Source organism: Coenobita brevimanus, chromosome 23, assembly GCF_032717465.1.
Source record: "Coenobita brevimanus isolate Jiangsu-jjx chromosome 23, ASM3271746v2, whole genome shotgun sequence".
Classification (NCBI taxonomy): Eukaryota; Metazoa; Arthropoda; class Malacostraca; order Decapoda; family Coenobitidae; genus Coenobita; species Coenobita brevimanus.
This window is the reverse complement of record NC_136976.1, coordinates 39,007,012-39,034,163: the sequence shown is the minus strand read 5'-3', so window position 1 is coordinate 39,034,163 and position 27,152 is coordinate 39,007,012. Positions and strand designations below refer to the sequence as shown.

At 41.7% G+C, this 27,152-nt stretch overlaps 1 protein-coding gene across 1 annotated transcript in view; it reads right to left on the bottom strand.

The window, feature by feature from the left end:
* Nucleotides 1-27,152, bottom strand: part of LOC145392951 (pyruvate dehydrogenase phosphatase regulatory subunit, mitochondrial-like) — an 865,738-nt gene that overhangs the window by 787,878 nt on the left and 50,708 nt on the right. Inside the window, exon 4 of the mRNA XM_080267241.1 lies at nucleotides 21,755-21,882. Within this exon, the coding sequence (XP_080123367.1) occupies nucleotides 21,755-21,882 (128 nt within the window). The remainder of the gene's footprint in view (nucleotides 1-21,754; nucleotides 21,883-27,152) is intronic.

The window sequence follows — 27,152 nt, the reverse complement described above, 5'->3', positions numbered from 1 at the left end:
CACCCATAAGCAGAAGGAAGAGGAAGGAGTGAAGGAAAGACAAAAGAGGAAGGAAGGAAAGAACGAACAAGCAGAGGAATAGGTAGTCACCTAAGAGCAGCACTACATTGAGTGAGTGGATGGTGAGCACCCCCATCTACCATAAAAGAAAAAAAAAAGTTGGAAAAATACAGAAAATACACTGGAGAAATATGAATTGAACTAGTAAGGTCTTTCTGCTGAACATTATCTGTACATTTAGCACTCACTCTTTTATTCGTTTTTGTGTGCATTTTGAAAGGGAGAGTACTGATGCAAACAACAATGTATTCCATTAACCTCTTACTAACCCCCGGCATTGAACAACCCTTTGTGTACTGGTGTCAATGACATCAAGTTACCACGAGCTATAAAAAACTGTGAACAATTATGGGAAGGGAATGAAGGTAACTGGTGTGTTTACACGACCCTTATAATACCATTCCAAGCAGTCAGGTCTCAGATGTTTTCGCTCATGTGGCACATGCACAGTAATTTAATGAATTCTTCCACAATTCATTGCAAATCACAGGATGGGCTTAGGGGAAAAAAAAAAAAAAAAAAAAAAACACAGCTAGGTCTATCTATTTATCTATTGCCAGACGCCGCAATCCAGTTTGGGGTGGCCACAAACAAATTGCCTCCAAGTCGCCCTGTCCCCCGCCATTTCACTCCCCTGCTCCCAACTCACACCCCCCTCTCTCATATACCTCTCCACCCCATCCCTCCATCTCATCCTTGGCCTCCCCCTCCCTCTCATCCTCGGCCTCCCCCTCCCTCTTTCCCCCTCCACCTCACTCACATACACTCTCTTCGTCAGTCTTTCACCCTCCATCCTCTCCACATGGCCAAACCACCTCAGTGTGTTCCTCATAACGCTTCCTATCACATCCACATCAACACCACAACGCTCCTTTATATCCTCATTCGTCAGCCTGTCTCTCCATGTGACTCCACAGGCTCCTCTTAAATAACTCATTTCCACTGCTCTCACTCTTGACTTGTGTCCTTCCAACAACGTCCAAGCTTCACTAGGTGAGCTAGATTATTCTCTTCACATTTGTAAGAAAAAATAAATTAATTTTAGAACTCTTAAAAACTTGTCCCACAGCCGGCCAGGGGCGCACGCTAATTTCTGAACCCACAGCCATTGAGGGATTAAGGCATTAAGCCATACCTATGATTGTTCGTTTCCGGCACAACGGAAGCAACTTATTCTTCATACTCAAAAGTGGATTTCACTTTCCAATTTCCCAACTGTGGGTTAGGTTAGGTTTTGTTAAATTATTAGGTCCAGTTAAACTAGGTTAGGTTAGGTTTAGTTAAACACTTAGGAGAGTCCCTTATGCCATTATGCTGATGAATCACACAAGAGTTGGCACAGATGAACACCTAAAAACAACTGGGAAACAGATTTAACAAGAAACATTTATTTAACCCATCGCATCTGGGTGACATGTATACGTGATGACCTGGGAATGTCCGGGTGACACGTATATATGATCTAGTGTTTCACGGCATTGTTTGACTATTCCGTGGGTTATTTTCACCACATGCAGCCACTGGCAACCCTCCTGCACACATCCGAGCCATGCTTCAGTTACCTGCCTACCTCCGTAATGGATAGATCTACGCAAAAAGTTTTCCACGGGTACCGATCCTTGGCTAAGCACCCGCAGCCACCAACTTCAACACCAATGAGGTCCAAAGGACAGAAAAGAAAGGGCATTAGTGACTGTGCGATAGGGAGAGAACTCGAGGTGACATTATCGCCAACTGTGAGTGGAGAGAGTGACTCTTCCTCTCAGGAAAGTGACTGCCATAATGTCGATATTTATGCGTCACATGAGGAGAGTTTGTGGTAGGTGTGGCAACCATCATCCACTCACTTGACGTAGTGCTGCCTACTTCCTTAGCTTTTATCATTCTTTTTCTGTGCCTGCCCTCCTGTCTTCCTGTTTCTTCTATCTTTCCTGTCACTTCTTATCCTTTTCTTTCTTTTACAGGTGGCTTTACATTGAGTGACAAGCCAAATGGTTTCCTGTAAGCCAAGAAATCATTTACAATGTTGGGTGGTAACCATATAACCAAACCATACGTGCTCCCTACGCGTCAACAAGTGGGTTGGTGGAGGGTTGGTGCCCCTCCCTGTAAAACAACTAACTCAGTGTCAAATGGCCACCCTTTGCGGGATTATGGTGTCTGGCAATAGATAGATAGATGAGGAGAGTGATGGATGTGAGTCCTCCATTGTGTGCCCATCGTTTCCCCCTGTACATTCATTTGCTATTTCCGATGATGGGAATGGTTCAGAGGGTATTGACGATCTTGGAGAGGGGGATATTGGCACAGATGAGGAGATGGAAGCAGAAAGTCAGTTTCATGATGAAATCAGTACCTTATTTTTTATTGGAAGTTTTCATGTTTGTATGTTATGATGAAAAAGTACAAATCACAAGAAAAAAATTCTGTTATTGTGAAAAATATAGTGGGGTGGAGAAAGGGAGAAGGGAGGGAGGAGGAAATGTGGTGCCTTGTGCCACCGCTGTCTCTATTTATGTGAAAAACGGAAGCAGAAAGTTTGTTTCATGATGAAATCAGTGCCTTATTTTTTGTTGAAAGTTTTTGTGTGTGTATATTTATTAGGATGAAAAAGTCTAAATCACAGGAGAAAAAATTCTATTATAGTGGAAAATATTTGTGATTATGGAATAACATGAATAATTACTTTGTTCACAATATTTTTTTTAGGTTTTATGTAGTAGTAGTAGTAATCATAGTGGTAGCAGCTGTAGTAGTAATGATAGTGGTTGTAACAGTAGTAGTACTGTACAGTTATTCCTTCCCTAACATGGTTTGCTGTTGCGCAATATTGCTCTACTGAGGCACGATTTTGCGAAAGGAAATAAACATTCTAATGCAGGCACTGTTAGCGTAACACAGTAATTTGAACCCGGCGGGCTGTGACGCGGTGTGAGTTGCGCAGCCTCACAATACTTGACATCATCACCTGCCAATCACGCTTTGCCTTTCTCGTTCTCCCAGCCGCCCAACCAATCAGGACCCCCCTACCTCCTTCCCACCTCCTGCGTTCCCCTCTTGGCCCACTCCTACCCACACCATCCTCCTCAGCTTGCCTCGTGTTCTCCCCCTCTACCTCATCTCCAGCGACATGTGTCTGCTCTTCTCCTCACATAAGGTACAATAAATAAAAAGTCCTATTGATCTAATATGTTTTTTATAACCATACTAATGCTTTAGGAGGTTTAAATTAGGGGGTACAAAAAAATTTTACCACAAGGGGGGAAAAGTGGACTTTGGGCAGGGGTGCAGAATGAAATAGGGGTTTTCAAGAGTCCCTCTAAAGCGATATTTGCCGAACGTGAGGTTGGTGCAGAAGCAAATACCCGCGTTAGGGGAGGAATGACTGTAGTTGTAGTAGTGGTAGTTGTAGTAGTGGCAGTTGTAGTAGTAGTAGTATTTATAGTAGCTGCTGTAATACCCAGACTTCTACTGGCACAGCGGTGCTAGAATCGGGCGACAATGCATGCCAAACATACATCCTGTGTGTGTGTGTGTGTGTGTGTGTGTGTGTGTGTGTGTGTGTGTGTGTTTCAGGCGGTGGTAGTGAAGAGGTGGTGAGGCTAGCAAGCGCACGTGCCTGTACCTGTGGCAGCTTGCCTCAAGGTTGTTGCTATGGTTACCAGACTCACAGCAGCACTCCCGCCACATTTTTGAAAACAGTACATGGAAGTGGTGTTTGTGGTGGACTGCAGTCATCTGGAAGTGTTATTACTGTGGAGGGCTATTATATGCCTTAGTTGCGTCACTGCACATCTGCCACGCATACGGACACTGGCACAAAAAAAAAAAAAAAAAAAAAAAAAACTTCCCCAATCACTCTCTCTAACTACACACCGTTCACATCAGCTTGAAGTTGAAGGATTGGTGAGTATCATGACACTTAGTTTTTTATTTTTGGTTAAGTATTAGCTGAGATGTGAAGGTTTAAAAATATACGATTTTCTCAAGAATGCCTAGCTGGGAGAAGGGCTGACAGGAATATATGTCGGATGCGATGGGTTAAGAGTAATGCATCACAGTATCAGTGGTTCATAGGTACTCAATTACCGGTGAATGCCATTTTCAGGAAGGTGTCAAGAATTAGCGAATTTCAAGACTCAGCGAGAGGGTTTGGATCATAACCCTCGCTAATTTGGGGGATTACTGTATACATTTTAGTTTTACTATAAATATAATTTTATATATCCCATTATACTACAGACAATTTCCAAACTTCATAAAGTCACCTACAGTTGGTGAGAATAAATTAAGATATAACTGTAGTGGATGAGTAACTTGAGATGATTTTTAACCCTTTGATTATGAATAATATCATCCTAAACTTAAAAATATCCTCTAATGGTGTCCAGAATAAAAAGGAAATGATGCTGTGGTACTGGACGGAATACAAATGGTTTGCGTTTGCATTTGCAGAACTGCAAATTCCAAAAAGTTTGCAGATTTGCGGTTGTGGAAAGCAATTTTTTGGGTCTCCCGATTTGTGCTGAGGATGTGAATTTCCATTTGCAGTGCCCAGCTCTGCTATGCACAGTATATCACGTGTGGTCTAGTGGCGTACTCCTTTGGGTCTAATACAGGTATGGAACAACCACAAAACCCACCATGTGTGTTGCCATAACAACTGTCTGAGAGGAGCTGTTCACTACATGGTAGCTGGGCTGGAACCTGGAACGACCAAGGGGGTCTCTAGCAGACACTGGATGAACTACTAGGCCAGTCAGTGCTGCACCACCAGGATATTCCTGCCCAGCTGGGCGAAAATGTTTGCGCGGCCATAATTTCCACCCAGACAGAAGCATTTTCTTTGGATAAAATGAAAAATTGTACATATAATGGTTTAAAACAGATTACAGTGTTCAGGTAATGGATCGTTTGGTAAACGGACACCCGGATAAATGAGGGATTGCTGTATAACAGAACAATGAGTTCTAGCAACTTTCCTATACTTTCACTTTTACCCCTTCTTACCACCCTACCCCATGTAAATTATCCCCTACTTATACCCACAATCAGGTAAAACATTGAAAAAGATATAACTGTTGCAATTAAGAACATCAATGGTATTATCCCCTATCTGCCGGGTAACGTCTATACACGTCACAACTGGGATTTTTTTTTTTTTATGTGTCCGACTCTGAGCATAGGCTTCACAGCCTGCTAACAAGGCCCAGCAGTCCTTCTACATACCATACACCTCTACATGTCACCACTTCGACGCTAACACCCACCGACCATACTGAATACATGCTAGGGCTGTCTCATACAGGACTGGTATATTGGTATTAGTGGGGGTATTTTTACAACTTGTAGGCGGGTCTTCCGGTAGATCAGTAGAGCATGATTTAATGAAATTCAAATCCTCAAACTGTTCCCTGCCCCAGCGAGGATTTGAACCTGGGTCCGTTGAGACTGCAGGCCACCTCTCTACCGATTGAGCCACCGCCGGGTAACGTCTATACACGTCACAATCAGGGTGCTACATGGCCACCTGGTAGTGACTATATACACAAGTGTCTTCCTGCCACCATTTGAACCAGCTGCTATTTCATCTTGCCACCAAAAGGCAGGAAAGGAGTCCTTCCATAGCACACAGGCGAGAGTCAGTCTGTCTCATGCTTCTGCCAGGTGTACAACGATCTCTTCAGGTTCCTATTTGTCTGATTCCATCTGCGCCGCATGTAGCCAACTGCATCATCCACCCCTGCCAAGCCTCTTTCCGAGGATACCAGAAAAGCGCTCAGTGATAATGCCATTAGGCATGCCTTGGATGCAACAATGTCTAGTTTATCTAATAGTGGAGAAGTTATCAAGTTGAGAGCAAAGCCACAGTTAGTGCCACAGGCCGATGCATGAACGCGTCCTGCTCCCGAACCAAAAAATTAGCCGTCTTCCTCGTGTCATTACTCATCAACGCAATAGGAGACTTTCGTTTGCAAGAGGAAGAGTTGGTGAGTAATATGGTCTCTAATTTGCAGTAGTAGCAGTAGTAGTTGTTCCCTAAGTAGTCTGGCCGAGCAGCCCTGAGTCCCTAAAGAAGGCCATGGCAGAGACCAGGTTTTCCCACAGAGCTCTCAAGGAGTGTTTATTGTGTTGTTGGTGCAGGCAATTGTATGCAGTGGCGTCTTCCCTACTGTGCTTACTTTTATGGGGTGCTGTGTTGCATCCTGGACAAACATCAGCGACTGAGTCATTCAGCCTCTTCTGATAATTCAAGAGGGCTGGATGATTTGTTTTCCTCAGTGCTATAGTTTCCGAGATATTAAGGTTTGAAAACAAGCAATTTCCGGGAAATTGACTGCAGTGAGATAATGTCTGCGTTAAAAATAGCCCAGCATATGGGGGTTAAAAACAGCATTAACAAAAACCGAAGTTGGGCTGGGCACCCTTGTGTTAACGTGTACAACCGAGGCACTCTCCCATAGCTCCCCTCCCCAATGTTGTTGTTGTTGTCAGTAAGTTTTACCTTCTCTCGTATCATGTGGCCTTCAGTAGGAAAGTTAGGCTGTATGCATAGGTGAAAATTTATGGGATTGGCAGTTTTAGGGGAGGAAATGGAATGAACATGCTCGCTAATCAGAACAATATTTATTTTTCATCCATATGTTTTCGAAAGTTAACATTCAGTTTCACATTCTTCATTCGATTTCGCACTTCCCAAAACATTTTGGACCCAAGAGCATATGGCTAGTTGTTCTTTTTCTTACGCTACACGTAATGCCATATGATCTTCTCAGTCAGCTTCAGGACAACATTACGAACTTTCACTGTAAGGTTCACATCACCAGGGTTCCCACAAATGATTTTCTCTATCTTCTGGTCCTTCCAAATCGTTTTGATGGTACTTTCGTTCATATCATGCTTTTTTGCCAATTCTATCTACCTCTCTCCCTGCTCTAACTCCTTTACAATCTCATTCTTCTGGGCATAATCTCTACCTGCATCTTTCCCTGCTCTAACTCATTTACTATCTCATACTCCTGGGCATACATGAGCATGCGCCAATTCTGGGCGGCTTGGGCAGATCACGCGGCATAACTAAGAGTCAATGTCCTCACTTGACACTCAAACACACACACAAAAAAAATCTTGTTGCACAGCACGGGTAGAACTCTGTGTAATGCAAGAAATGACTGATAGCCGTATGCTCAGTCAGAATGAAAAGTGTCAGGAAGTGCAAAATCAAACAAAGAATGTGGAACCGAATGCTAAATTACGATAACACATGAATGAAAGAGTAATTTTGTTCTGATTAGCAAACATTCTTGTTCTATTTCATCCCCCAAAACTGTGAAACCCATTTGAGTGTGGGGTAGAACTCAGTGAGGCGAGAGAGAGGACTGACAGCCGTATGCTGCAGTCCACTGGATTCACATCCAAATAAGCCTGAGGTTAAAGCAACAACAAAAACAACACACATAGTAGTAGTAGAAAAAATTAAGCACTTTGAATTTGTAAGGCATTTTGGTGTAAAGAAGCGAGAATATAAGAAAACATTATGGAAGGAGGTAAAGACAGTTAGACAGGGTGATAAAGAAGTTAGTAGGGGAGTGAAAGATAAAAATGGTACAGATGGTGGAGAAGGAAGAAAAAGTGAACACATGGGGAGAACATTTTGAGGAACTGTTAAACATAAAGAATGAAAGCAATGTCAGTATAAGTGGCTGGGGAATGGTTGGGAAAAGGAGGGAGGTGAGAAGGGCAGAAGAGATCAGTAGGATGGAAGTAGTGGAAGCAATGAAGAAAGTCAAAATGGGGAAAGCCCCAGGAATTGATGGAGTGTGTGATAAAATGTAGAAGCATGGAGGAGAGACCGTAGTAGAATGGATATGCATGAAGTGCATTTTTTTTTTTTTTTTGTAATCCAAGGAAGAAGGAGCCAAAGGCGAGGGGCCTGTAAACTGCTCCCTTCAAGAAAAAAACAAAAACAAGACAACAGAGAGCCAAATTCAAGATCCACTCACTTCGAGATGCCTGGACACACTGCGTTTGAAACACTGGAGACTGTAGGAAGCAAGAAAAACAGACAGAGGGAGACAGTTCCAGGGCTGACCTGTTGCATACATAAAGGACTGGGAGTTGCAGTTTACTCTTGCATTAGAGCTGAACAGAAATGGGATGAGAATTTGTTGGCAGATGGGTGCTACGTGCTCGGTGTATGGTGGAGGAATGCAAGCAGACAGTTCACAGGAGCAGTGACCATTGAAGCAGCAATAGAAAAGGGATAAAGATCCAACAGTACGGTGAAGAGAGATGTTGAAGGAAGCCAGTAAGAGAAGGAGAGTTATGGAGACGAAATGCCTTTGACTCCATCCTGTTGAGAAGAGCTGTGTGTGGTAAGCCTCCCCAAACGAGAGTTGTACACAGGGGCAAATAAAACCCGTGTATAAAGTCAACAACTGTGCCAGGGTAAAGAAGATACGAAGTCGGCTTAGCACACTCAATCTCCTGGAAGCAGATTTTACAAGGGATATAATATGTTCTTTCCAAGATAAATCCCAAGAGAATGAAACCCCAAGTATGTTTAAACCTTTGAGATTCCAACGACGCGATTTCGTGTCACCATAAATCCAACCGTTGAGTTTTTGATGACTCAAATTCGAGTCATACGAAATAATATATATATATATATTTTTCCATGTTTTCCATCTGCTATCTGGCCTTGTTCCAAATACACTATCCTGTTTATCATTTTTGAACTATTTGTTTTTACAGTGACGAGTACATCAGATAGATATGCAAAATAAATAGGTTTTTTCCATAATATCGGTATTACCAGCGTGGATATTTGCCTGCTTGACAGCGAGAGCTTTCACATTTCTCTGTGGAAACTAACATGAATTGCCATAACCTATATATCAACAGAAAGGGAATTTACTGTAGACTGATATGGTGCTATCAATTTCACGTAACTCTGACGCTTTTTTTTTTTTTTTCGCAAATATTATTCTATGGATGGGTGTGCAATTTTTCCTTTTCGGCTAACTTCTACCCATCCTATTGGTCTTTTAGTTATTGTATTTACCTTTTTCAACCATACTACAACAAACAGCAACTACAGTAAAACCTTGATTTAACGGCACCCTAGGGGGCCCTGAGCATGCCAAAAAAAAACGAAATTCCATTAGATTGGGCCTTACACCTACTGATACCCCCGGAACTCACACTAACACATTTTAACACATTTTTAAGCATATAAACATATGCAGATATACAAAATCAATAAAAAAAAATTTATATTTAGAACAAAAGAAAGCAGGTAGGTGTGGTGTTGTACAGTAGTAAAGTCTATCTATCTATCTCTTGCCAAACGCCTTAATCCCGTACAGGGTGGCCACAAACAAATCGCCTCCACGCCAACCTGTCACCCGCCACTTCACTACCCTGCTCCCAACTCACACCCCCCCTCTCTCATATACCTCTCCACTCCATCCCTCCATCTCATGCTCGGCCTCCCTCTCCCCCCCTCCACCTCACTAACATACACTCTCCTCATCAGTCTCCCACCCTCCATCCTCTCCACATGGCCAAACCATCTCAATATGTTCCTCCTAACGCTTCCTGTCACATCCACATCCACACCACAATGCTCCTTTATATCCTCATTTGTCAGCCTGTCTCTCCATGTGACTCCACAGGCTCCTCTCAACTAACTCGGCTCCAATGCTCTCACTCTTGACCTCTGTTCTTTCAACAATGTCCAAGCTTCACTTCCATACATTTGAGTTGGTATCACAATACTGTCATGTAGTAACTTTTTCACTTCCATGCTCACTTTCCTGTTTCTTATCACTGCTTTCAAGGAATCAGCAACCTTTCTTCCTTGCTGTACCCTTTCAAGCACTTCATCCTCCAAACTTCCATCCTTACTCATCACACTACCCAAGTACTTAAACGTACTCACATTTTCCATTTCCTCACCATACAACCTCACTGTACATTCATTGACTCCACCTCTCTCAAAGACCATCACTTTACTCTTCCCTACATGCACCTTTAGATTCCGTTTCTTACACACACTCCCAAACTCATCCACCAAGCCTTGCAACTCCCCTTTGTCTTCACTTAACAACACAGTATCATCTGCAAACAACAGTACAAGGAGTTTCCAGATAATTACCCTCTCTCGCTAGGGCCACTCCAACATCCACTGACCTACCTTGTATCTCTTTTATTACCCCATCCATGTACAGACTGAACAACCATAGAGACATGATACATCCCTGTTTCAACCCAACCTTCAAAGAGAAAAATTCACTTAGTTCACCATCTACATGCACCTCAGCCTTAGCACCATCATGCATACTCTTCACAGCACTCAACAACTTCCTATCTACTCCATATATTCTTAATACTTTCCATAATCCTTGTTTATCCACCCTGTCATATGCTTTCTCCAAATCCATGAAGGCAGTATACAACTTCCTTCCCTTCTCTAGAAACTTTTCCACTAAAGATCTAAGAATGAATATCTGATCTACACAACCTCTTCCCTTCCTAAAACCTCCCTGTTCTTTTCCAACTAATTCCTCTGTTATGTTACTTTCCTAACTCTGTCAGTGAGTATCCTATCATATACTTTTCCCATTACACCAAGAAGACAAATGCCCCTATGATTACCACACACTTCCTTTTCCCCTTCTCCTTTGTATAAGGGAATAATTGTACCTGACTTCCAATCCTCCGGGACTCTACCTTTCTCCCAGGCAGATCTACACATCTTCCACATCCATTCTACTACTATCTCTCCCACATGCTTCAGCATTTCACCACACACTCTATCAATAAAGTACTGTACAGTAATCCAGGTAAGTACAGTACTGTAATCCAGGTAAGTACAGTAATCCAGGTAAGTTAGTTGGCAGGTTGGAGTAGAATAGATGGCACTATGTAAATAAATTCACTAAGTTATGTAATCTATAACACTAGTTCTTAAGTTTAACCTTACATGCTAATTATTTTTCACTTTGGGGTCAGGCAAGGCAGGAGGAAGACTGGGTGAGCATAAACATAGCCAGTTGGTGGGAAACACTGCAAACAGACGATTGCGATGCACGCGGCACCCGCCACATTTGAATTTCTATCTAATTTTTACTCATTTGAGGGGAATTTTTAAAATTTTTTTGCATAAATATTCCTCAGGAGATTTGTGCTGTTAGTTTGGGGTTGCCGTTAGAATGAATGCCATTGAATCGAGGTTTTACTGTGTTCAGCTTTAAAACGATACCAAATTCATTAGTTTACCATAAAAAGCTAGAGTACAGTGGCCGATTAAGTACAATTATCGCTGCGTGCAGGCATGCTGTATGTGCGCCTGGCTGAATATGGCACAGACACAATCGGTGGAGGGCTGAAAATCTCAAAGGGTTAAGGATGATGCAGCATTGAGCTGGCTGTTGTTAAAAATTAATAGGTACTCTTGTGCGAGATTTTGCCGGGTTGATAGATGTAAGAACTGAGTTTTGGATGCATTAAAAACAAGGTTATTTTTACCCCGATCAGCGATATGAGCCAAGTCAGCCATTAGGTGTGCCATAGCCTCATCCGTTTTTGTTGAAGTAACTGCTGAGATGGACGCTGCAGGAAGCGAATGGAAAGGTGAAGGGTGGAGTCATCAGCGTATGAGTGGATAGGGTTAGATGTACAGCTTAGAAGGGCAATGACAAATAAAAGGAAGAGAGTTGGAGATAGGACAGAGCCCTGACGAACACCAGTATTGATAGTTCTAGGAAAAGAACAGTGGCTGTCTACAACAGTAGCTATGGAATGACCAGAAAGGAACCTAGAGATGAAGGCACAGACAGAAGGATACAAACAGTAAGAAGGTACAGGGAGGTCCCGAAAATACGAGCAGATAGGTTCCATTTGGCATAGTCGTATAATAAATTCTTATATAACGAAACATGTAACTAATGTTAAAGTATTGGTTGGGTTCAAGGACCCCATCAAAGGAAAGTTTTCAAGCTAAAATATACGATATCAAATGCAATAAACATATCTATATTACTGAACTATAGAGAAAGCAACCTGAAAGAGCAAATAGTATGCAAATAACATGAGTGCACATTAATTAAACATACAGAACATGCATAACACACATCTACAGGTGGTAATGTTGTGTTGGAGGTGGGAAGCTGGCCTGGAAGTCGCCAGCTAAGCAGCATTGCCAGATTCCCAAACCCATATTATCGTACCTGCCACATTAAAATTATTGCTTTTTTATCAAAATTACCACACTCATAAACAAAACCATTTCTTCACATAATCGGCAATTACTGTGGAATTAATATACAGTAATCACTCTAATATCCGGACGCCCAATATCCGAACATCCCCACTATCCGGACATAAGAATGTTTCATACTGTACTTGTTTCCATACTATACTTACCTCATTTCACTCTTTAATGTCCTTTATTGGTGTGAATAGGGTGTTAGGAGCTATGCATGTGCAGTAGGAAGGAGTTTTTCTGAGTTGGGCTAGGTTAGGGTCCATAAGTACCAGTCCAGGAGCCAGTCACCAGAATGTTTATTATTGTATGAACCTACTTCTAAACCCTCATTTTATGTTTCTTTTGCATTTTTTTCTCCATTTGTTTTTCCTTCCTCCGTTCTGCTATTTAAAAAAAAAAAAAAAAAAAAAAAAATTATTTCAGTCATTTATGTGCCTTATTGGTGTGATTTGGGTCTTAAATAGGTACTATGCATGTCCAGAGGAAGTTGTATGGGTTTTTCTCTGAGTTAGGGTCCATAAGTACAAGTCCATAAGCTGGGGCCCAATATCCGGACAGAACCAATATCCGGACCTACCTATGGCTCTATTACGTCGGATATTGGAGTGATTACTGTATTTATATGTGAAGTGATTAATTAATGTTACTGAATCTGTTTAACTGTTAAGTACCTACTGATTATAATACTGGTTATCATGAGAGTTACTAAATCCTACTGTTGTACTAGTCTTACAGTATACTTGTTAATTTTGCAATCCTCGATTTATTTTTCAGATTATGAAATTATGAAAGTTATCGCACTATCACATATCGTGAAGTGTGCCAAAATATCGCATTTTGCGATAATTATCGCACATCTGGCAATGCTGAAGCTGAGCAGTCCCGCGATTTCTCTCCGAGGTTGAGAGAAGATGACAATGACTGAGTTTGCTGAGATGACTGAATTAGAATCTTCACACCTTGCCACAGACAATGTCGTATCATTGTATTTTCGAGATCGTAAATCAAAAATAGTCGCTAATTTACCCAGGTCGTATCATCTGTTTCTCATATATCAAGTGGTCATATAACGGGACCTACCAGTAGATTGGAAAGTAAAGATTTCTACCAGACTCGATTGAACGCCTTTGAGAAGGAAGGAAGGTAGAGTCCCAGAGGACTAGAAGTCAGGTATAATTATTCCCCTGTGCTAGTGAAAAGGGGAAACAGAAGGGTGTGGTAATCATAGATTCATTCTTAGGTCTTTAATGGAAAAATTTCTCAAGAAAGGAATGAAGTTACAGTATATGCGGCCTTCACGGATCTGAATAAAGCATGTGACAGAATGGATGGACAAGTGATGTGGAAAATACTAAGAATATACTGTGTAAATGGGAAGTCGTTGAATGCCATGAAAAGCATGTATGTGGGTGCTAGAGCTGCACTGCGTGTGGATGGTGAATTGAGTGACTTTTTTATCTGAATGTTGGATTGAAACAAGGAAGTGTCACATCTCTATGGTTGTTCCATCTGTACATGGATGGGGTTATAAAAGAAAAACAAGGTAAAGCAGTGGATGTTGGAGTGGCCCTAATGAGAGAGAGCAGAGTTTGGAAACTTCATGCATTGTTGTCTGCAGAAGATACTGTTAAATGAAGATGATGGGGAACTGCAAGGTTTGGTGAAGGAGTTCAGGAGAGTGTATATGATATGGAATCTAAAGGTGAATGTAGGGAAGAGTAAAGCTATGGTCTTCAAAAGAAATGAAGTCACTGAATGTACAATGAGGCTGGATGATGAGGCAATGGAAAATGTGAGTGCATTTAACCCGCCACGTGCCAGCCATTTTTAGCTCTATGGGCCCCCTCTGTGCCAGCCATTTTTTGACCTTCTTTTGGGGGGCTAAAATGATAGATTTTGATGAGAAAACAATGAATTTCACCATTAAAATACTTACTGGAGCTCAGAAATGGGTTTTATTGAGTCCTGCACACTCCTGGGGAAGGGGGGATAGAATACTTCCGCAGCATTCCCTGCTTGTCGTAAGAGGCAACTAAAAGGGACACTTTTATCTACATTCTCTTTGCCCTCTTTCTTTCCCTTGTACTTTGTCTGTCCAAACCCTCTGCATTTTACTTTCATTTAGTTAATTTCCTCTCTCCACTGTCTGGTTCCTGCGAGTCACTGGCATTGGCTCCAGGGTAAAATATTTTTCTGCCTAAGAAATCTTAATGAACTCTGGTGACGAAGCAATGGCCCTCAGTTCTATGCAGTCCTTAAGTGGGCAGGGGGTGCTAAGAATCCCACGGTGTAAAAATAAGTTTATACATCCAAAAAGAACCTTAACAATAGGAAACTGGAATGTTCGAACTCTCAATCAGGCTGGTAAAATGGAAGAACTTATTTCAGTGTTCTAGGGATACAAGATGGATGCTGAGTAGAGATCCTTGTAAGGCAGTATGTGAGTTTGAACTAATTAATGAGTGCTTGCTTTATGCTCGTTTAAAATCTGACCATGGTAATATCAGTATGGTTGTAGGGTACGCTCCGACAAATGAGGCTGCTGATGAAATGAAGGATGACTTTTATGAGAAGTTGCAGGATGTAGTGAATAGAGTGGCAAGACATGATGTGTTAGTTTGCACTGGTGATTTTAATGCGATTGTTGGCAGTAGTAGGGATGGCTTTGAAGATTGTATGGGTAAGGAGGGTGTTGGTATAAGGAACGAAAATGGGGTGCGACTTGGAAGCTTTTGTTTGGCAAATGACCTTATAATTGGTGGAACTATCTTTGGGAACAGAAAAATACATAAGACTACTTGGATTTCACCATGTGGTAAATATTGTAACAAGATTGACCACATTGCAATTAGCAGAGGGCATAGGAGTTACAGTAAACCCTCATTATACGATGGGGTTCCGTTCCTGAAAACCCCATCGTAATGCAATCCATCGTATAGCAATCCCATTATAACATGGAGTCAATGGGGATACATTCCCAGACGTGCCTGAACTCTCACATACACACACCTTAGCACTCACATACATGAAATATCCTTATGTTTAAACATTTAAAGTAACACATTAATAGTGAATAAAGAGAAAAAAGCATGAAAACTACAGTATACAGTAGATCTTACCTTTACTGAAGCAAGCAACGGTTGTTTATGTGGTTCCCAGACAATTCGCAATGAAGTCGACAATTCGTCGTCATAATATGGACGTTCCCTGTCAGGACAATTCCCCGTCATTCTATAAACATACTTATTACTGATTAACTGATACTTTAATAACTAATTCTCAGGGGGATCTATCAAAGTCTATTTTCATTCAATAGCATTGGCTTTGGATATCATTTGTAAGGTGCACTTTTAGACAATATTCAACTTGTTTCTACCTTGCTGTAGCTGACTTTGAATTATGTTCTAGCATCACCCACAGCTGTTTTCATTAATTTCTATTGGTACTACAACATCCTGGGTATATTTTAAAACAACTTTGAAGAGGTACAAGTACAGTACTAAAAAACTAGTGTACTTCCTAAATAAATTGATATGAAAATAAACGACGGGGAATCATCCTGACGATGAAAAGTCCCGAAGGCGAATTGTCTTGTTATTGTTGTGATGGCGAATTGACTTGATGGCGAAATATCCCGAAACATTTATACAGACGTAACATGAAGATTATTTGTATAATTGCAAAGTACGTTGATCGTTCACTTAAGGTAATTAGGCATTTATATAAATGCCAATATCTCGTATGTAGCCTTATGCTAAGATGAAGGATCAATCATAAATCAGCTGATTCACGTTTCAATATATTATTATTTTTCATTTAATGCCCATGATTTGATGCCATATTTTACATTTATTATATAAACAATAAACCACCATCACTTTTATAACTTACATAATTAAAAAACTAGTGTACTTGCTAAATAAACTGATACGTAAATAAATGATGGAGAATCGTCCTGACAGCGAATTGTCCCTACTCAGCCTCACAGTCACAGGGACTCACAGCCCTCACTCATCAATGTCAGAACTGCCTGGCTGGGCAGGGCTGGCTGGCTGGGCAGGGCTAGCTAATGAGGCTGGACCGGTGGACAAGTGTGTGTGGTCTAATGCCGACAGTGTGAGGACGTTTTTGTTGCGTTTGCACATTCGCTGTTCACTGAGCCGCGGATGATCCATCGTTGTTGCAAATCATTCCCATTGTATAGTGGGCATAGGGTACTAAAATTTTGACATTGTATAAGCGAAATATCGTACAATGAGGCATTGTATAATGAGGGTTTACTGTATTTGCAAGATGTTTGCGTAAGCAAGGGGGCAAATAAAGGTAGTGATCATCAACTTGTTGTGTCAAAGATTCAAATAAAACTTAAGAGAAACGTTAATGGTAATTGTACAGGAGGTAACAGTTATAATTTGGATGAGCTGAGAAGTGATGAGAGCACGAGGGAAAAGTTTCGGTGGGAATGTAGGAACAGGTTTCTAGTCCTGCAGACTTTGATGGAATCTGAAGACAATGATATTAATCAAATGTGGAGAGAGGTAAAAGAGGTTTTGCATAAGAGTGCTAAGGTTACTATTAAGAAAAAGGGAAAAGCGAGAAGGAAAAAGTGGATGTCAGATGAAACATGGAATGTAATTCAGAAAAGGAAAGAGGCTAAGTTAAGAAGTGAAAAACATGTTGATGGCCAGGTAGTTGAAGTACTTAGAGCAAAGTACTGGAGTTTACATTCTGAAGTAAAAAAGACTCGTTAGAAGTGATAAGAGGAGACTATATGATGAAAAGGTGACAGAGACAGAAATTAAATTAAGTAAAAATGACGGTCAGAGCACAAGAGCAGGGTATCAGGCCATAAAGGAGTTAACTGGGACCTGTACGAGATAGAAATGGTAATTTGATGACTAAAGATTTGGATATAAAAGGAAGGTGCAAAGAGCACTTTGAATCTGTTCTAAATAGACCAATCCCAGCTGAAGAGGACATTTTGCCTGCCGAGAGAGATTTGCAGATAGAAACAGGGGATATAACTCTGAAAGAGGTAGCAAAATCTATAAAGGAGTTAAAGAATTTTAAGGCCCCAGGAGAGGATGGAATATTCCCTGAAATGCTTAAGGTGGAAAATGACGAGTTAATGAATGAGCTTTTGAAACTTTAATGTGGCTTGGGATAATGGTGGAATTCCAGAAGAGTGGAAAAATTGAGTGATTATAAAAATACCAAAAAAGGGAGATTTAAGTGTGTGTGGCAATTGGAGGGGGATAACTTTGACACCTGTAGTTGCAAAAGTCTTTTCCAAAATCTTGTTGAACAGAATAGAGCCAGTAATTGATAAAATTTTAAGAGGAGAACAAGCGGGATTTAGAAAGGGTCGAGGTTGTAATGATCAGATTTTTATTGTAAGGCATCTAATGCAACAAGCTAATGAGATGAAAATGCCACTTAGTATGTGTTTTGTGGATTTTGAAAAGGCGTTTGATAGTGTTTCACGTGGAGCTATGTTGAAAATTATTAGATTCTATGGTATACCAGAAAAGTTCGTAAATATTATTTAAAGCTTGCATGAAGGTACTTTTTGTAAGGTAATGGTGGGTGGTTCTTTGAGTGATCCATTTCAAGTTAGGTCAGGAGTGATTCAAGGAAGAGTTCTTTCGCCATTGTTGTTTGTTCTGGTTATGGATTATGTTATGAAAAAGGTTGTAAGGAGAACAGGTGCAGGAATTAACTGGAAAGAAAATGAGAAGCTGATGGATTTGGACTATGCTGATGATATTGTACTGATTTGCAGAAGTATTTACGAGATGCAGAGGGTGCTTGATTGTCTGGTGGAGGAAGGAGAAAAAGTGGGATTGGTAATAAATTGTGGAAAGACTGAAATTATTAATATGAACGTGGAGAACCAAATCGATTGTGTATTTGGGAATAATGTGGTGAAGAATGTCGAAAACTTTAAATATCTGGGAACGATTGTATCATCTAATGGATCATTAAACAATGAAATTGAGGAGAGGATTAGACAGAGGAGAGGATTAGACAGGCTTGGCGAGCTGTTGGAATGTTGAAATCTGTTTGGAATAATAATATGCTTTCGGTACATACTAAAGTGAAAAGTTTCGAGTCCATGGTTAGACCAATTTTAATTTACGGGCATAAGTCATGGTACAGTACAATTGCAACAGATCAGAAAGTATTAGGAATTGAGAATAAAATAATGAGAAGGATTCTTGGAGTTAAGTGGCAAGACAGAGTTACAAATGCAATAGTAAGGGATATTACGAGAGTGGAACCAGTTATTGAATATGTGAAACTGTCTCGCTGGAAGTGGCTTGGGCACATATACAGAAAAGAAGGTAGTTTAATACAGGATGTGCCAGAGTGGACTGCTAGAGGAAGAAGAGGTAGAGGTAGGCCGAGGGAAACCTGGTTGAGGACAATGAAAAAAGAAGCAGGAGAGGAGTGTTGGTGGGACCTGAAGGAGATGGCAAGAGACAAATATTGGTGGAGAGAGTTCATTGAGGCCCTATGCATCCCGTGGGGTGCCACAGGAAATGATTGATTGCACACTCGTATACAGGTATTCCCGCTCTCTCACACTCATCATGTAGGTGAGAGAAAGCCATTACCTATGTAAGACAGACTCAGGTATTTATGCTGGGGAGGTATAGCAATGTTCAGTACACTTTTCGGACTACTTATTACTTCAACATCTGTCACAATTTGTGTGTCACTCTCACTGTGAATGCACTGTCTTACACTTACTTGAAGATAAGTACAATCTGACTTCACTATGTACAGTCCTGGAAGTTACAAGAAGGTATTTACAACATGACTTCACTATTTACAGTCCTTACATTTACAAGAAAATATTTACAACTTCATTTCACTAAGTATAGTCCTTACACTTATGTGAAAATATTTACAACATGCCTTCACTATGTACAGCATTGGATGAGGCACACACGCTGAGTAAGCATGAGGGGGGAAAGTGAGTGGGTGTATGGCCTTGACCGCCTGAGGCATGGTAGAGGAACAGTTACCATAAATGCCTGCCAATTCTAACCCATGAATCTTGAAAAACGCTGTCACAGTGAATTTTTACATTTTAAGCTGTTTTAAAACGGCACTGGTACTGACCACAGATTTTAGTCACGCTGTTTTAAAACGGCACTGGCACACGGAGGGTTAAGAACCTGCATTGTGTGATGAGTAAGGATGGAAGTTTGGAGGATGAAGTGCTGGTAAGGGTACAAGAAGGAAGAAAAGTGGCTGGTTCTCTGAAAGCAGTGATAAGAAATAGGGAAAAGAGCATGGAGGTAAAAAGGTCACTGCATGATAGTATCAAGGAGTGCGGTAGCATTCCGTAAGTAGGAATAGGGTGGATTCAAAACAGCGTCTTGTACTACAGTGAGTCCTCGGTATACGAAAACTCGATGTATGAATTTTCGATGGTGTTAAAGCAATGAATGTAGGACAAATTCCACAATACAAAAAGCCTCTGTCTCAATGGTACAAAAAGTGATACGAGAGGAAATATGAAAAATTCAAAATGGGTGCCCTGCACAGCACCACGCTCGCTTGCGGCGAGAAAACAAACTAATCCCTCTCTGGTAAACACATTTTCGCGTGTTTCTCAGTTAAGTCACGTCTGTCCTCTCCTCTCAATTTCGCTGTATGTTATGCTGTTTTTCACTGTTCTTCACCTTTTCGTATTTTCACCATGCCTCCTAAGCGCCCTGCATCATCTCCAGCATCCGGGGACCAGCTGCAAGGAAGAAACAGCATCGTATTCTCACTCGAGAGGAAATTGGAAATAATAAGACGCCACAAGGAGGGGCAGGGTGTCTCGGAGATTGGGCGAACTTTAGGCCATGCACCGTCTAATACTACAATACTACAGTACTAATACTACAGAAATTAGTTGTAGGTTTTATATTTTAATGTCTGTACAATAGTATAGTACCATATACATGTACTGCATACAGTACTTCATAATAGGAGGGGTAAAGTTTGAGTGAGGGATCCAATGGGGTCCTGGAATGCATCCTCCCCTTTCTATGTATATTTCAATGGGGAAAATTGTTCCAATATATGAAATTTCGCATTACGAAAGGTTTTTTGGTCCCTATCCCTTTCATATATCAAGGACTCACTGTATAGGGTATAGGACCATTCGTGTGAAAACGGTCGCAAACCCAGCTCTAAGGTTATGAAATAAAAGACCTTCGCTATTCAAGTGCAAAACTACTCACAAAGTCTTGCTAACCTTCGTAGGAGTTGTAAAATTGAACTACAAAAATAACAATTTCGTTCTTCTTTCTTTTTTCTTCATCAATCATAACTCCAAAACAAGATGGCGTAAGCAAGCGTACCATACACCAAAATGCTGCTTGTCAAGTGTAGATGTACCTCTTCATTTTTAGAAAAGCATTCAGGCTACAGTTCACGAGTTACGGCCTCAAAACTGCATCATGGTCACCCATAAGTATGCCATTTTGCACAATAATGGATAAACACAGCTCATCTACAGTTAAGGAAAGTACCAAAACACTTCCTTTCATGATAAGGCACCCTCGTTTTAGTATTTCAGTATGCTATGCATGTAACAATCCAAATCTAACTCTTGCTTTATGCATATTTATACTTCCACAAATGATCATAAATTAGAAAACAAAAATTTTCTTATAAAATGATTGCTAAAAAGTAGGAATGGCAAAAGTGCACAGACAAGAGATGAAAAAAGCACAGAAACAAGAGTGCATCCAGGATGGAAGGAGATTTGGAGACCTGTACCCATTACTACATTCCACACTTTAGCCACAAACTTGTAGCTGGTGGAATGTAGGGATGGGTATAGTCTCCAAATTTCCTCCCATCCTGAATGCTTTCTTGTTTCTGTGCTTTTTTCATCTCTTGTCTGCACACTTTTGCCATTCCTACTTCTTAACAATCATTTTGGAAGGAAATTTTTGTTTTCTAGTTGTGATAACAACTCTAATGTATGGAAGTGAAGCTTGGACCTTATTGGAAGGACAGAGGAGTGAGAACAGTGGAAATGAGTTATCTGAGAGGAGCATGTGGAGTTACATGGAGAGACAGACTGACAAATGAACAAGTGAAGGAACATTGCAGTGTGGAGGTTGACGTGAGAGAAAGCATTAGGAGAAATACATTCAGGTGGTCTGGTCATGTGGAGGGGATGGAGAGAGAGACTAACAAGGAGGGTGTATGTGAGTGAAGTGGAGGGGGGGAGAGGTAGGGGGAGGCAGAGGATGACATGGAGGGATGGAGCAGAGTCGTAGAGGGGTGTGTGAAAGGGGGGAGGGCAGTGAAATGGAAGCTACAAGGCGACATGGAAGCAATTTGTTTGTGGCCACCCCTTGCAGGATTAAAGCACCTGGCAACTGAAAGACAATCTATTTTAAAACTTACCTAACTGGTGCCCTTCTTTTTGAAGCTCTTTAATAAGATTGACAGAATAAGTAACAATTTGTCTCTCTGATGATGGCTTAAACAGACCCAAGACACCAGATCCATTGTGTGAAGTTCCAGATCCAACCCTGTAAATGTTGAAAGTTTTATTAAACATGTTTATGAAACTCAATAATACGTGCCAATGCATCGCTGTGGCTTTAGTAATTCAAATAAATCATTGCCAAAACATTCCCAGTAACTTATCAGATAGCCATAAATGTGAAAGAGGCAATTCTCTTGCGAGCAATGTTAGCTCTAGCAACTACATTTTGAATATGTGTGGTCTTAATACAAAATACAATATGGTAAAGGCCTCTGTTTGGTGTAGAGTGGAAAGTGGTGGTGTGGCAAGGCAATGTGACATCATAAGTAGGGAAGGAGGGAGTGAGGATGTTTATAGCATGAAAGCTACACTCCTACAAATTGAGGGAAACCTTTCCATACTTAACCCTAGATAGGTAACTTTGTTTTGTTTTTTGTTTCACCATAGGTAACCCAGGGGCCACTGAACCCCCCCCCCCAAAAAAAAAAAAAAAAAAAAAATTATGTTTGTTGTATTGAAATATCCTTTGGTATATGTGTTATTTCATCTTTTTTAATTTAACCATAAAAGCAAGAATATTTAGGCAAAAACTACATTAAAATAAAAAAAATGGAAATGCCTCAATAATTTTTTCTAAGCTGGTTTTCTCAAAATTTATTAGTTGAAATCTTCTTTTCTTTGTCCTTCCTTCTAGACCATGGATGTGACTTTCTGTAATCAAAAGGTGAAACAGGGCAAATGAAACATAGCTACAAGTGAGAAAGTAAAAAATTATATATACTGTATATATATTTTTTTGGTACCAGGAATTTTCAAAGGAAATAGATTGACTCTATCAGATAAGTTTATGTGAAGCTACAGAATGTGGTGAATGTTTTTGGCGTATCTGACAGAGCCAGGATTCCAGGGGCTTGAATGATGGGTGAATGGAAGCATGGCCAACTGGGTTGGGCAAATTTGGGCTGTCTGGATAATGCTACTCCTCACCCTGCCCTAAGAGGGGAAAGGAGGTCCTGATGATGATGATGATGATGATGATGAATAGATGTATATATTTTAAGAAATACTTATACAATTTGAGGGTTCCATACAGGTTTGTAAACTTATCACAACATATTTAGAACTCAGACTGAGAATTTGGGAAAAAAGTTGAAAGAAGAATCTGTTTACAATAAACAAAAAACTCTGTCACTCAAAGTCTTCCATGTTTATGTTCCAGTCTGCAAAAAAAAAAAAAAAAAAAAAAAAAAAAAAAATAGCAACAATCATCATTCAGAACAGTCTGTATTTACATGATGAACACTTTTGCTAATAATATTTTTGTATACAAGTAAGGTAACCTGGGGCCCAATAAACCTCAGTGTCCCTATAATGCCAAATCAGTGCCAGATACAGGAATGACCCCATCACCTCCTTAACCCCTTAACCGCGGGGCGTCACTTTCGTGACGCTTGGGAGCAAGGGATCATACCGCGGGGCGTCACTTTTGTGATTCTGTGTTATTTTGAATTCACCCGGGCTTTCAAGTGGGGGCTTGTATCATCTATCAGTACTGACTATGTCCAACACTAGTCAGCACTCCTAATCTCATCTGTACTCCCATCCATTGTTGACAATTTAGCCATTTCTCCCCGTTCTTGACTCCCCTCCCTACCCCCCCTCCATTACCCTATCCTCTCGCCTGCCCGGCCATGCTATGCTAAGTAAATCTTCCCTGGAATTTTTCACTGATTTCATCCATTGAAATAAGCCCTATGTCGTATTCTTATACCAAATAATATATACAAGAAAGAAATCAGGTAAGTGAGAGTGCCATACACCTGGAATTGGCTAATTATCACCTGACAACACCTCACGTGCACTCGTTCGCTAATTTTCGCTGTTTTTTTCCCCTTGAAATATGCCGTATAATCTATTTTCGTAATAAATATACATGTAAGGAGAGAAGGGAGAAGCCTAAGTGATATTTACATTCACCTGGAACTACCTAATTTATAATGTATTGTCTAGATTTCCTGCCAATCATATCAGTGCTACACAAAGCTGTTTCAAGATTTAACATTGGTAGCTCTGATTATATATCTCCTAAGTAGGCCTCTAATCTATTTTCGTAATAAATATACCTGTAAGGAGGGAAGGGAGAACCCTAAATGATATTTACATTCACCTGGAACTACCAAATTTATAACGTATTGTCTAGATTTCCTGCCAATCATATCAGTGCTAGACTTAGCTGTTTCAAGAAGTAATATTGGTAACTCTGAATAACCCCTAAAGCAGGCCTCTAGGCTAGCTGGCCTGGCAACTGCGTTATCAGTGTAGTCTCATCTTCCGAAGTGAGAGGACGTATGTTTCATCTTGCTGACTTCAAGGCCTCTTTTCACCCCCATGCAAATGGCTCTGTGACCTTTACCCCCTACTAAACCTCGTGTGGAAAGAGGTAAAGGGCTGACAATTGATAAAAGAGTGACTACGATCTTTCTATTGAGTAAAACAGTGCAAGTGGAATTGTAAATACAGTAATCACTCCAATATCCGGATCAATAGAGCCATCGGTAGGTTCGGATATTGGTTTTGTCCGGATATTGGGCCCCAGCTTATGGACTTGTACTTACGGACCCTAACACAGAGAAACACCTATACAACTCCCTCCGGACATGCATAGCACCTATTTAACACCCAAATCACACCAATAAGGCACATAAATGACTGAAATAAATGCAATAGACACATAAAATGTGGGTTTAGAAGTATGTTCATACATTAATAAACATTCTGGTACTTATGGACTCTAACCGAACCTAACCTAACCGAACCTAACCGAACTCTGAAAAACACATTCCTACTGCACATGCATGAGGTAAGTTTAGTATGGAAAGAAGTACAGTATGACACTTTCTGGTAAGTATAGTATGGGAAAAATACAATATGAAACATTCTGGTAAATATAGTATGGAAAATAGTACAACATGAAACATTTTGGCTACTTACAGCAAGTCCCTGGCCACCTCGATGAATAACCGCCTCCTCTCGGACTCTGACAGTAAGAACGATTTCCTGAAGCACTTGCACTACACTCTTCCTGAAGTCTTGCACTGAACTTAGTCACTAACACACAGAAGTCCGTTCTTTTCACAGTGTTCACTTTAGTCCAAATAATGTTCCATTAAATTTAAGTGTTGCACATTAACTTTTCCCAAGTTTTTTTAAGTTTCCAAAGCCAAAACAAAGAAGGTTAGTTACGTTAAATTTCTTTTCTACTTAGTCTTTTCTCCCAACTTGAAAACCTTAACACAACACACCGTTTTTTTCACTGCACAACACTCAAAATTCCCGTGTGGTCTAGTGGAGAAGTTCTTGCTGTTTATTCACTGTCAGAGCCCGAGAGTATCACTGGCAGGCGTCCAAGGGGTGCATCGGTGGGTAGTGGTGATGGCGTACCGACTACAGAAGACTCTGAAGACAGCCGCAAACTCACGTCGAGCGGTGACTCACTGTAGCTGATGTGCTGGGCTGTGGCTCGGAGCATGAGGGCCTGTCTTGGGGAGGCAACGGAGTGGAACCAGGGCTTGGCACAGCGGGGGTCACGGGCCTGAAAAACTGTCAATCGTTGACTGACGCAAGGACCGACGATTCTGGCGATTGATGATGCGCTGCCGGAAAGCATGCACTTCCTCCACGAGTCCCAAGGGCCCCATCTCCCTGTCGCAGTCCGGGTGTTCCAGGTAGTCTAGGACGAACTCTAGATGTTCCCGGAGTGCGCTCAGCTTGGGGATGGCTGGAGTAGTGTCCTGCTGGGCGGAGTCTGCATCATCATCGCCTTCGTCGTCGGAATCTTCAAGTTCGGGACTGACACCAGCAACCGAAGACGCGATCTCGATATCAGACAACGTCTGATACCCAGGATCGCCCTCGTCGTCGTCCAACCACTCACGAACATCGTCCACATCAACATCGTCGCCGTGCGTACGTAGGCCGTGCATGGAAGTCATCCACGTCAAACCCTAGGAAATCGTACTCACATCTGTTCCGAGAAGCAGACGAGACCAACCATTTTCAAGAGTTTTCACAGGGACTTCCTTCCATGCACTAGCCCAGTTGTACAGCGCAGACTTGATGTTGTAGCGGCGAAGGTTTTCCAAAGTCCGCTTGCCTCGAGTGTCACGTCCTTCCCTGCGCTCGTCCTCGTCCTCGAGAACCACCATCACCTCGTCCAGGAACTTCCGACGGTACAGGCGCTTTGTTGCCACGATCACTCCTTGGTCCATTGGTTGAATGAGAGCAGTCGTATTAGGTGGCAGAAACATGCACCTAATACGGCCATTCTCAGCAACCAAGTCCTTGTCGCACGGGTGGGCAGGTGCATTGTCGAGGAGAAGGAGAGCCTTTACCTGGTCGCGAGGAATTCCCAGTGTCTTCGTCTGGTAATGTATGACCTCCTTGGCGAAGTGATGGTGAAACCAGTCTTTGAAAATCACAGCTGTGAACCATGCTTTCAAAGAATGGTACCATACGACAGGAAGGACATCCATCACCCCACGAAGGCACCGAGGCTGCTTTGCACGGCCAACAATAACGGGCTTAAGCCAGTGCATGCCGTTAGCATTGGCACAACACAAAGCAGATATCCGTTCCTTAGAAAGCTTGCGGCCAGGTACACGCTTCTCCGTCTCATCGGCGAGTGTTCGTTGGCACCGAGCGATAGAATAGGCCAGTTTCGTCAGCGTTATAGACTTGACCGAGAGTGAGGCCCTCCCTGTCGATCAAGCCTTTCACCTTGTGCCGAAACTCGTCCACTCCATCCTCGTTAGCGTCCAATGCTTCGCCATGTGCTTTACGGTTAGTAAGGCCATGTCGCAACTTGAACGCGAAGAGCCAGCCCTCGGATGCCTTGAAGTCTAGGGCGTCGTGAAGCCTTGCAAACTTCTCAGCAGCAGCCTTCAGCTCCGTTCCACGTACCATCACACCAGCTGCACGTTGCTGTCGATACCAAATCAACGTGGAGCGGTCGATCTCTGCATACTTGGGAGTAAACATAACCTTCCTCTCCACGCTGCGTTTGCTTCTCGACGAGAAGTCAGCCGTGTACTGCATGAGCTTGTCTCGGGAACGCTTGATATCAAACAAAGTCGACCGGGCCAGGTTGAACTCGCGGAGAATGCGAGAGGAAGACCAACCCGCATCAACCTTCTCCAATATCTCCCGTTTCTTCTCCAGAGTCAACACCACTCTCTTCCTTTTCTCAGGAGGCGGGGCCATCATCACACACACTAAGAGTAGGGCAGAGAGCAGCAGGAGGCCTTGCAGCAAGTA